Here is a 13,175-nt window from a genome sequence, read left to right on the forward strand (position 1 = left end):
GTAAGCGGTTGCTTTCTTTTCTGACATTGTTCTGCATTCTGTCCATCAACTGTTTTTGCATTAGACATCTGCAGGAAGCTGTTGCCATCAGAAATAATATTTACTTTCCTTTATTACCGATATTTCTGGTGGATACATAATCTTCCCCAGATTCCTTACCGCCCTCACTCTTCCCTTGATCAGCCAGTGTCACATATAAGATCCCAGGGTATGCAAATGTATTACACACTGTTATTGTCGGTCATTGATAATCCCTTAGTTCGTCTCCACACACCTCACTGGGCGTCGGAAAAATTACCAAGAAGGGAACTCGGCCAACATTTTGGTGCCTTTTATACTCTGATGTCATGTCTGGTGGACGTAGTGGGGTTGGAGACGTATGGCGCGACCAGGTGGTGCTGGAAAGCTACTGCTGCAACGCCCACATTCTGGGCCCTTTTTTCTGTGCAAATTCTGCCTGGTTTAAACTTGGGAAACAGGCCTTTGGAAAACGGCCACCTAATTCTGCGTGTAAATTTATGATGTGCAGCGGCTGTACCACTACTGGCTTGTTTTTGTTGGTTGCGGTATGTAACCTTGTGATAATTTTAATAAAACTTTCATAAAAAAAAAAAAATTATGATGTGCAAAATGACTGAATTATTCTTTATCTTGAAAACGCCCGTTCACCCCTAACGGTGAGTTTGGGTAGCTCTGCCCTAAATCGAGGTCTAATCGCCCACCAGTTTCACGTTGGATTATTGTTTATATATTTGATGCTTGAACGTGGCTGTTCGACATAATACCATGCTTATAGGTTGGTCCTGTGGCCTGGTTCTAGTAGTGTGGACTCCCCAGAAAGTCAGTCACTGCCTAAATGCATAGATTTCTGCTGCCTCAACTCTGCTGCTAGAAGGCTGTAGCCCCCCTCTGGCCCTCACGCTTGACACCAATCGCCTCACAACATTATCCTCTGTAGATACTCTCTATCATGAGTGCATGGTCAGGCTTGGCCAGGCGCACAAAACCAACCCAGATCTTCATTTCCACATCAGAAGTTGTAATGTACTAACGTGTTACTAGGGAACCACAGACCAGACTAGTGTCCAACATGGGGAGCTGTTGTTTGCCAGTCTGTTTACCGAACTGGTGCTCAGCACCGGATTCAACCGGAAATTAAAGTGACCTGCGAAAAGGTGGTTTCTAAACGCAAATTGAATCACTTTCATCTCCTGACAATTGCAGATGTGATAAATTAGACTACTACAATGAATGGTGTATTGACTCTCCCAGAAAAGAAAGCCACCGCTTACAGATGATGCGGAGTACAATAGCTCAAGTGTTTGGTGCTCAAAAACGGAAGCCTGCCTCCCTTTCAGAGACGCCGGCATTGCCTGCCCATTCCAAGATCCACTTCCAGCTACTTTTCAGTTTTCATGAAAGCTTTTATGGCAAGACCCCAAAATAGCTTTCCAAGAGAATCATAAACCCATACCTGGCAGACATCTTCTGTCTGCCTCAGCCATTAAATGGGTGTTGTAAGGCTATCATTTTATAGATTTGATGGAAAAGCGTAGTAGGTGAACAGTTTGACTGCTAAGATGAGCCAACCCTGGAATTGAAATCGGACCGAATCTACTTGAATTTAGCATAAAACTTGTTTTTACCTCACTGTCGTAGTTCACAATTTATTATTTTATTGTGTGTATCTAGCCTCCTTCTAGTACTCTTTCATGAACCGTAATGAATACTTTCCGGTTGTTTACTCAATAAGAATCGAACCCATAGCTTTCAAGTAGACCTTGTTGGAAGTGTTTTCGGTAAAAAAAAAAACGTTATTCTTCTGCGACCCTCCACATTATTATTTTTTCCAAAGAAATATTTACGTTGGATCAGCACTTTATTCTCCTTAAACCTTCCTTAACAAATAAACTTTCACTTCAAGCCTCGGCGCAGTGTGTAACCATCGTCCATTAAGGAGGGTAAAGCAAAGGCTTGGGGCAAGACCCTTTCATCTTTGTTTTGTGCATGGAGTTTTAGGTTGCATAGACTTGAGCAGGAAAATGGCCCCCAGGCAAGAAGTTTGAGGACACTTCACAGGGCCTTACCGGGAAAAAAAGCACCCATTGCTTCGTGTCCTGCCCATGTGCACCTTGATGAAGTATGATGCAGGGATTCATTTTTTTTCCATGCAAACTAATGCCTTTCTGTTGGAAAGGGAGACTCTTTCCCACTAATGAGATCAGATGCATTTGTGACGTTTATTAATTGCTCTATGTGTCTATGGCCCCAGGGCTAACAGCTTCATGGGTCCTCAAGGGACGGCTACAGGCAACAGGAAGGAACACCTCTCTGGAGCAGAAGGGAGCTGCTCGCCTGGCTATTGCTTTGGGACTCTCTGGTGCATCGTCAGCTGTGTTGACTTTTGGTCTCTGTCCTGGATGCCTGTGCGACCCCATAGCCTTTTCCTCCCTATCCTTTTAGCCTTTGTTTCTCCACCTTAACCAACCTCTTGTTAGAGTGTACATAACCCCTGCCCTCCTCCCTTCTCCCCCAGCTCAGCAGGCAGCCCTTTAAACCACCTTAACCATCATCCACACACAGTAGCTGGAAGGTCAGCCTTTGGTCTCACTTCTGTGGTTTTGCATGGTCTCTGCCTTGTTGCCAGCTGAAGGGCCCAGCGGTTCTTGAGGAGTAAGCTGGAGACCTTGTGTGGGCATTAGAAGCCTCCTGGGCTTGCCGCTCGACATCTGTGTTCCGCCAATACTACATATCCCTTCTGTGATTCCGAATTCTGCTCTGCAGATAGAATAGGAATCTTTCTGACTAAGGAGGTTATGGTGATACCATCTGTGTCCTCGGACTTCCATCAGCTGCTGCATGACCACTGTCCCTGTAGAAGTTGGTCATTGGCTCAAAGTTATCCCAAATGAACACAGTTGGGAATATCTTCTCCGCTATGGTTCTGACAACTGTGCAGCAGATGGCACCGGCTCACAGGAGTCTGGCAGATGGAGCTGTATAGCACACAGTACTACCTGCAAGGCCAGACACACAAACACTTGCCTGGATATCTGTAGTCCTGCAGCTTTTCCCACCCTGCCTAGACTACATATCAATCCTATCATCCCTCCTCTGTGATCCAAGACCAGTTGTAAGCGTCGGTGCCACCGCGCTCACTGACCACTGAGGCCCACTCAGCCTCATCAAAAACCAGGTTTCACCAACTTTATGTAGTTATTGTGAGCCACTTTGCTAATTTCCCAACTTCACTATCAACAACAGCGATTAAAAAGTCCAGCATACATGCCCTTAATATCAAGACATTCAAAGTGGGCAACTATGTTTAATCACCAAGGTTTCATCTGTCACTGACTTCTTCTGTACGTCAGACACACGAGTGTGGTCCCAAACGTTAATACATGTTTACCATGGACCATGGAAGAGGTGTGGCGCCACGGCCAGGGCGACTGACTCTGGAATCTGGGGATTACAGGTCTATCCCCGGCGCCGGGGGTAGATTAGCCCAGCACCATGTGACTCTGGGCAATAGCTTGTTTAATCTTCCTGACGGCCCCAGCGCCTAGAGACCCTTACCGGTGATTGTTCGCGCTTTACAAATGTGGATTATTATTATTATTATTATTATTATTATATTACCAAATCTGTCATCTGAGAGTGATAGAAGGGATCACAAAACGTCTGTAACCAGGATAGAGACCGCCATCACCCTCCTCGATATAAACGTCTAGTCCTTGAAAAGATAATGATTCATGCCAATCTGGTTGATTCTGATGTAGGTGAGAAGCGTTCAAGGCAGTTACACAAGCACCCCCCACCACATAAGTAATAATGCCCCCTACCACTGCATGCCCTTCTCTCTTCAAATCAGTTTCAGTCCTCTGCATTAGAGGATAATGCCTCGCAGGCAATTAATGGAATCCTGCTGACTAGATCTATGCCCTGTCACACCTTCCATCTACATCTAAGTAGAGAAATTGTGAGAATCTATTCATTTTCACTCTGCTGAGATATCCGAAAACCCTTGACTCCACTCCTCTCACATGCCCCTCCCCATTTTGCTAGTGAGAACACCTCAACCCCGTGAATGAGCCTTTTTCGATTTCTATTAACTAATATTACTGTGGAACTAGTGAAAGCCAACTCCTGCTTCACACTTAAAGGCCCTGTGTTCTACCCCTCCCATCGACCTTCAGTGTCCTCAGCACCTAGGCTACAAGGTAGAACATATAATATAGTAGAAAAACTCTGCCTAGCTACATTTAAAAGATGTGGGGGCAGATTGCTTAATTCTTTGGGATTTTCACTCTGGCACACCTCCCCAGCCAATCTAAAATGTGTAGAAAACGTCTTCAAATTCGGAAATGACCTGAAAGCACCCATCTTCAGGTATCACATCAAACATTGTAAAGTGCCTATCTCCTTAGCACACAGGCACCATATTTTTCTTATAGATTTTTTAATTTCTTTTCTCTCCTGCTCCACTGTGAATTTCTCTCTTACTCAGTATACACTGTGCCACGCAGTGTTTTCAGCTACTGTTTTAATTACTGCCATGATCTCACTATTATAAAAACTTTCTTTTGCTGTAATGAATTAATTACAGCCTTGAAAAAGCCGAAGGCTTGCTAGCCACTTCAACGGGCGAAACACATGTTGGTTGATCCAGTAGTACTTGTTAAATTATGATCTTACTTTGAATTAAAACTACACCGCCCCATTCACTCCAGTCCAGAAACTTTTCTTTATTGGAAGTTACACGTATACTATGGTGTTTTAAGCATCTAGCACGTAACAATATGTTAGCATGTGTCAAATGCATCCTTTACGCCACTGCTATTATTCACTATTTTTAAAGGGCTCTTAGATCGGATGCATCACTGAACTATTTTGAAATGCACTGCTATTGGATACTATGTGAGTGTAGCTCTGCGGCAAGCAGCCCTTCCTTATTTCAACCATTTTAAAAGGCCTTGTCTAAATGAGCATGTGTTACTTCATTCATATTCATTCAGTAGCTAGGGTGCCTGTACAGTCTAGAAATGTCTGAGCGTAATTGCCTGTTCTGTTTGCTGATTTGCCTTCATTCGCTGATGGTGGTGAGTGATTTTTAGGTCTCGGCTAGCAAAGGCTGCGCTTGCGCAGTCTCGCTCGCGAGATTTAACGTTTTTCAGAAGTGGGGCTTGAACCCGCCCCTCTTCTCCATTGGCTGGCCTCTTAAATGCTGGTCAGCCATTGGAGAAGAGCTTTGTCTCTCCAAACAAGCCCCGTCTTTTTCGGATTCGGGGGCGTGTTTTTTCGCGTCTTTCTCTTTGTTTACTCCCTGCCCCTTTTACGTGTGGTGGGCGTGATTTTTTTTTGATTTTTTTAAATTTTTTTTACCATCGGAAGGTTCGGCCATTTTGTGCGCGGTCGGAACGGAGCGGGACGTGGGGTCGCCTCTTCCTTGCTGCAAGTCTGATCTCGGCGTTTCCTGGCGCTCGAGGACGTGCGGCAGATAAGTAACCGGACTCTGTCCCCATCCGCACTCAGTGTTGCTCTCTGTCGCTCGTTTGCTTCTCCCCTCCCTGTCCATGTTGTGCTCTCCTTCAACTGCTTGTCACCCTTGCCCATAAGCTCTTTAGGCTTCATGCTCCGCGACATCGACAGGAACCTCCAAGGGATGTCACCCAGGCTAACAAGAGTTGTCACTACTGTGCAAGGAGCTTAGCTGTGGGCTGGATGTGAAACACTGCTTCCTCCCTGCATTGTTCTCACCAATGCCTAAACTCGGCATCCCTGTCCACAGTCCCATCTCTGGATGTGGTGTAACTGCCCCAGCTCTGTGAGGAATAATGCCTTCTCCCAGCAACTGCCCCCTGCCACCCTGTCTGGTATTGATACTCGTTGTGCTTGTCCCTGGAGTTACATTTCCTTCTGACTCTCTGCATGTCTCTCTCTCTGTGTTTAGCGTTTAGATTTGTGGGCTGTCACCCTATCTTTTTCTCACTTTCCGCGTCTGTGTATTTCTTTACTTCTTGGTTCATCCTGTTCTAGGGATTCTGTGTGATTATCCCTTTTATTGCTAGATTATTCTATATTACAATTCCATTTGGCTGCTCTCTAGAATTTCCCTTAGATGTGTTCAATAACCTATCCTGCGTCAACAAGATTGGCTTCAGAAGTGCTTCTATGTTGCTGTCTATCGTGTTTTCTGTTTCTCTGATTTCGTTTATTTATATTTGGGGTTGTCTGTATTTGTGTGGTTGGTTGAGTTTCCGAACACTTTCAGATTACATTTCTGAGTGTTTTTCTCCCATTTCTCGCCTCTCTGATTTGAGATTTATGCTGTTCTAGAACTGCCTGTTTTGTTTTCTTTCTCACTTTGTTTTTCTCTCTAGTGTTGACTCACTTCTTCTCTTTTGATGCTGTTCTCACATTTCTTCCCTGGTTATATTTCTATGGTGTTCCCTATTTGCCTCTTTGCATGTGTTTTGACATGGCTTTTGATTTACCTGTCTTTCGTTTTTTGTGTGTCAGCCTTTGTTGCCTTTATTTTCTCTCTGTTCTCTTCTCTATTCCCTGCCAGATTGTGTTCCTCTGTTGTTCCGCTTTCTGTTTGACTGCTTGGTCATGTCCATGATCTCCTCTGTTTGACTTGCTAGTTACAGTTATTTGGTTTGTTTGCTTGTCTGGTTATGTGTTCTGTATGTTTCTATGTTTGTGTTTCTGTTGACGTTTCTTTGTGACTCTTTATTGGCATGCCTGCATGTGTACTGTGGTTCTCCGCTGTGCTCTAAGCTCCAGCATTTTATTGTAAATATCCTCCCCAAGTGTCGAGGGGAGATACAGAACGAGGTGGCATAATGTTATGAGTGGTATCTTCTGAATAGAAATACTTTAATGTCTGTCTTGAAAAGAGGGAATAAGCAGGGAGTTATGTTATTCAAATTCAAACAAGCTTTATTCGGTGCAAAGTGTACCACCATAAAAGCATTCTATCAGAAATAACAATTATAATTTAAAAGGAATAAAATGTACAATTGAATTAAAAGAAAGAAGGACATCATACTCAATCAATACAACAAGATACAATACATATTTACATGGTATATAGTGCAAATAGGCAAAAGGACATATGTAATTTATAAACAAAAAGTACTATTGTATATCCTGGTATAGAGCATAGTGCAAAATGATCAAGATAGCCTGTATCAAATAGATGCAAAAAGTGCATTGTGCTACATAAGGTGCATTACGCTATCGTATGTCTCAATGGCCGATACATAAAATTACTGCGTAGCTCATCCGGCTTCTCTTATGAGAGTGCTTCCATCTAAAGCAATATATCACCAGATAGATGAAGATTCATAAAAATAGAACAATAAGACAAAAACAACGTAATAATGCCAGGTGAGCAGCCTAACTTTATCGCTCCAGAGAACTTTCCTTTAGTATTTTATTCCTCTTTTTCCATGCACATCCTAAAAACTTTGCCACCCCGCAGATCAAAGATGGAGTACCATCTGCTCTTAAGATTCGGAGGGCAACAGAATGTTTAGTTGTACCAAGGTTTCTACAGATGGGTTTTAGCCATCTGGCCCTTGCCAATTTATAAGCAGGGCAAGCAAAAAGAAAATGAGCTGTGCTTTCCTCCGGGGCAGGGCAGCATGGGCATGATTGTGCTGTAAATTTCGAAGAATTCCATTTAACGGTGAACGAATTAAGGGGTAGTGACCCTAACCTGATTTGGATATAAAGGGTTCTATCTCTTGGGACTTGGATGAAGTCCATGTATGGTTCAAAACAGCTGTACTGTTTATGCAAGAAGAACTCCTCGGTCAGTTTTCCCATATAAGGATTTCTTAACTCCCGGTCACCTACCCAGTTCCAGTAGAGTAGTTTAAGTTCCTCTTTCGCTGGGGGAATCTGACTTGTCCATGCCCCGGACAACCCAAGATCGGTTAGTAGTTTCTTGAGATTAGCCAGCCATTTAACTTTGTTGCCTAGGTCAAGTGCAAGGACCTCTGAGAGTGCTGCAGCATAACCAGAGAGCTCCTGCGTCCGTCGTAAGCGTGCCCAAAAAAAGAGAGGACGGGACCTGGCAATGTCACTAAAAAGGCGCCTGCCCATATCACATAAAATTGTTCTCAAGGGGGTACTAATAGGAAGCGAGACTAGCTCTCTAATAAATTTATATTCCGACTTGGAGATGTCATCCGTGTTATCAAACCCCCAGAGGTGGCTATTCCTACTTGGTATCTCACAACAAATCATACCCAAAGGTATATCTCGGTGCTGAGCAGCACAGAAACACCAGAACACCTGGAACAGCCAGTCCTTCAAAGATTTTTTCAACTCGGTAAAGTCCAAAAAACAGCGCAGATGGAACGGAAGTTGGTTCCAAGCTGATAGGGGCATGTTATGTTATTTTTTTTATTTTCTATTCATATAGCGCGAACTCCACCCAAAGATAGCAGAGTGCTTTACATGAGCACTAACTGTGTACAGATGGACACATTCATGTTGTTAGGCAAGGGGAGATTAAGTGATTTGCCCAGAATCACAGGATGTTGAGCGTCCCTGCCGAGACTCGAACCCAGTTGCCCAGCTTTGAGGTTGACTGCTGTAGGCGGCATTATCTCCCCTTTTGTTATGTTATAGTATGTTATGTTATGGGTACTTGTAGAGCGCTGATAATCACCTGCGGAGTGAAGGCAGGTCAGGTGTGATGTGGTCAGAAAAGAAGTGTCACCGACACTCCTTGCTGCTGCATGTACTGCTGCTGTTACGGTTGCTAGTCCCGGCTTAGTGAGTTTTTTTTTTTACCATCGGAAGGTTCGGCCATTTTGTGCGCGGTCGGAACGGAGCGGGACGTGGGGTCGCCTCTTCCTTGCTGCAAGGCTGATCTCGGCGTTTCCTGGCGCTCGAGGACGTGCGGCAGATAAGTAACCGGACTCTGTCCCCGGCCGCACTCAGTGTTGCTCTCTGTCGCTCGTTTGCTTCTCCCCTCCCTGTCCATGTTGTACTCTCCTTCAACTGCTTGTCGCCCTCGCCCATAAGCTCCTCTCCTACATATTCCATGTTGATGTTCCTTCTCTCCTCTGCACCTCATGTTGCTTTTGTACCCCCACCCTCCGTGCCGCCGGACCCCCGACTTGTGTTTAGGCCTGAGCGGAATTTCAATAACCTCGGAGTAATTGCAGTAATTCTGAGTTACTTTTTGATGCAGAATTACTGGTGATAATGCGATTACGTCTGCTCACGTAATTAAGAATAATTTTGGGGGGATCCTACTGCAAGGACGCATTTAGCTAGCGCGGGTGCCCGCTGTTGCTCACTATTCGTATTGTGTTGAATTTAGTGCTATTTAGAGCAGAAGTAATCTTTCAGTCCATTTTGCGCGATTAAACTAGCGCTAAACACAGTTACTCTTCTCACGTAATACTGGGTAATTCCACTTGATTCCGCTACAAGGAATTATACAAGTTAGGCCCACCCCTACTTGTGTTGCTCCCTCCCCCTGCACTTTTTTATTTACCGACCCAACTGGACACATGGGAAAAAATGCTCACATTATTTTACAGACACACGTGTATATGGTGCACACAGCTAGAAACGGACGTGCCCGCTATGTTATAGCACCTTTTTTGCTCCTTTCCTTTAGCCATCCTGCACAACATTGATAAAAACCATTGGCAAAGCCAATAAACTTCTAAGTTAAAAATTGGCTTTGCCGATGCTTATTAGTTCTGATTTACGTCGTCTCTGGTAAGCAAGGTTTTAGAATCTGCCCGACTCTCAGCTTGGTATTCAGGATCATGAAACTACATAAAATATCAGGTACTGGTTTTGTAAATAGAAACATTAGGAGTTAACACGTTTAATAGTGGACCAAAATGGAAAGAAAAAGACAAAATGCTTTAAAAAGCATGTTACTTGCAACTTGTGGTTTGAGTTAACTGTCAGAAATGTAAAATCTTAAAAAGTAAATGAAGAAAACGAAAAAAAAGCAGTCTGACGGACCATCGGTTGTGTATTTGGGATATTAACAGCACAATACAAAACGCAAAATAAAAATTGAAAAAATATCACTAAAGAACCGGTAAAAGAAAAGTACTAAGGATACTGGAAAATCCGGAACTACTGTAGGCCAAAGTTGTGGGGTGCGTACACGGGGTCATTCCTAAATGAAAGGTCATTCGTGGTGAGTGCGTACCCATCCCTCAAAGGCATTTTAATACCCGATGGCAGAACTTGAGATGCCCCAGTCTGGAACGGGTTAACAACTGGTATGTTCAACACATGTCCGAGGGTTTCCGCTCCCAGCCCTTAGCTCTAGAACCTCTGTGCATTCAGAGGCATCCGTTTGTTTTGGAGCACAGGGGCCTTATGCAATGTAAATAAATGCCGAGGTAGTGGGGGTGGGGGGGGTGGCACTGTGTGTGTGGGTGGCTTTGTGTGTGTGGCTCTGTGTGTGGGTGCAAATGCAATAGGTCTCACATTTGAGAGGGATTAAGCTATTGACATTGTAAATAACAATGCCGTTTCTTTAAATGTTTTAAAAACAAAAACCTAAACAAAAATAATGTCATGAGCAATGCCAATAGCAATGCCAATAGCTCTAACTTTAACATTGCCGAGACCATTGCATTGTAAATGCTTGTTATGCCTGGCTAACAGCCGAAAACTTGAATTTTTATCAATTTGTGTATCTCTTTCTTTAAATGATTTATTTTATGTCTTAATAATAGCATTATTGCTGTTTTTACAGTGGTATACTAATATACTGCGGTGTTAGTAGAGTGAAGGAGTAGGACAGGAGGATGCAGAGCACAGTACAAATAAAACTCAAACATCATCTAGGAAGGGCTAATTGTAATACCAGAGTCAGGCAACAAAGGGGGGACGTGGAGATCTTTGTAAGGAGATGGTCTGCAGTAGTGTTATGAGTAAGGAAACGTTGCTTGCTGTATTTGTGAGGGACTACCTCATGCCTTCTTCCTAGGGATCTAATGAACAAATGCAGATGTCAAATCAGTATAAAACTTGGAGTTAAAGTTTGAATTTGACGAGAATATCGTAGTCTTTGCATCTTCCATGGCCAATAAGAATGTCAGTTCCAATTAAGTACTTTTAAATAAATTCAAAGCGGTGCAAGTGAACAGATTTTAGAAGTAAACCTAAAGAAATGTGCCATTTAAGTAGGTTACGTTGCTTTACTACGTCCAGAGATATAACCAGCTCTACTCCCGCTCAGCATGCAGTTTAAAGCCAGCTGCTGATGTTTTTTCTTCCACTTGAATATCTCATTTCTGTTTCCTTGTAGGATGGATCAGGAGCGATATCGCACGCATCGTGCGCACTCTTCTAATGTCAAGGTTGCAGTGGTGCGTACGTCTTTGCGGAAGCAACAGGGATCTCACGTGCGCAAAAGGAAAAAGGTCGATCATGCCAGGATCAAAGGGAAAGGTAGGGTCCGTATTTAAAATATGTGTACCCTGAAATCGAGAGCATTGCAGGGCTGCACTGTGAACCAGAGTGATGTCAAAGGCAGCTGGCCATTTCTTCGACCGCTTTATTCCACATTCCCAGTAATGTGTTCCTTTAAGACTTTTCTGGATCTGATTTTATTTTCTAGATGTTTGTTTCCATGTGGGTTTTATTATTTTAAGAAACAGCCGTTTTTACGTTACTGACATTATTCATATTCATTAAATGTATGCTACTTTTGATTAACAAAGTCTTGAGTACTTCCAAAAATACAAGCAACTACTCGATGAATAATCACATTTTTGTTCAAGAAAGATCAGGTGGTTGATTTGTTTTTGTGGGGATATTGGGACGGAATTCCTGAAGACTCCTTTCTTGACTGTAAAGGCCTGTCCATCAATCTTGATCAGAGATTTAAAGTATTTTAACATAGGGCTTCACTGGCCTCCAAGGACAGATTTCCCAAAGGAAGTGAGACATTGTTATGTTCGTTGTTATGTTCTTGCAGAACGTGGCTGCCAGACTGCTGACAGGCACGCCCAAATTTAAATCCGTCTTCCAAGATATCATCAAGCTACACTGGCTCCCGGTCAGGTAGCGCATCAGATTCAAAGTCCTCTGTCTAGCCTATACAACTCTTCATGCGGTAGGTCCAGACTATCTGAAACAAGCCTTCAAATGATACTACGTAGGAAGAAATCTATGTTCCTCTGGCGCCCGGAAACTAGTGCTGCCCATATTCAAACGGACCAACTGGAGAGGAAGACGTTTTGGTACTTCAGCCACAAAAGAATGAAACCAACTACCCCTCCATCTCAGAAATCAACCCAACCTTTTGGCTTTTAGGATGGAATTGAAAACATGGTTATTTTCTAATTATCGATGGTTGTGTGTTTTTCACTCAGAGCTAGTGCCTTGACACCTTCGGGTATTTGTTCGCGCGTTAAAAAATTAAATAACATATATACTTAGGTCGAGCTATTTTTGAAAATGGCAGTTTGTGTGCTATACCCATCACTCGTCCTTTCTTGCAAGTAATTGGTCTCAGTATCTTTGAAAAAAGCTATGCGGAAATTATGTTATTCCTTTCTATGTGTATTTATTAAATTGTTTTTCCATTTAAAAAAAAACCCAGTTATTTTAATTCGGTTTCTTTTTTTTGTTTTTTTTTTAACCGATTTTATTTGTCTAACAACACATGTAAGGCGGAGCTCTGCGTCCCAGAGACTTCCGCAGCATCAGCATACATCATTTTGACTTCGACAATTTTCTCGTAAGCACAGGAAGAAATAAAAAGCAATACAGATTTAACAAAACAGAAGAACTACACCCCCCTCACCCCCCACCCCAATCGCACTGTCGACCATTCAAGAGCAACATAACCAGCCAATATTATAGGTATATGTTCGCTATGTGTCATTACCAATAGGCATCTTTCCCACCACGTACGCATGAAAAGGCACACCAGAAGAGAGGGGAGAGATTAAACCCGGTCTGGGCACTGGCTCGGGCAGGTTCTAGCTCTAGGCCACGATAGTCCGCCCAGTGCTTCCAGATTTTGTAGTGCTTACGAGGACACCCCCTTGCCACAAAAATAGGAGCCTCTAAGCCCATACAAAAGTCTAGGCCGTTCTTCCATGCAGAGAAGAAGGGCGCCCCTGTTGCCTTACAGGCCCTAGCAATATCTCTTTTGGCTAGGGTAA

At 43.4% G+C, this 13,175-nt stretch overlaps 1 protein-coding gene across 3 annotated transcripts in view; it reads left to right on the plus strand.

Annotated features, from left to right (window-relative positions):
• The window catches only part of RGS3 (regulator of G protein signaling 3), an 834,919-nt gene that overhangs the window by 110,311 nt on the left and 711,433 nt on the right, over window positions 1-13,175 (plus strand). For all 3 annotated transcript variants that reach the window (XM_085609985.1, XM_085609988.1, XM_085609990.1), the window contains one exon: window positions 11,309-11,451. In XM_085609985.1, coding sequence (XP_085466111.1) covers window positions 11,309-11,451 — 143 coding nt within the window. The remainder of the gene's footprint in view (window positions 1-11,308; window positions 11,452-13,175) is intronic.

This window comes from Triturus cristatus, chromosome 1_2, assembly GCF_964204655.1.
Source record: "Triturus cristatus chromosome 1_2, aTriCri1.1, whole genome shotgun sequence".
NCBI lineage: Eukaryota > Metazoa > Chordata > Amphibia > Caudata > Salamandridae > Triturus > Triturus cristatus.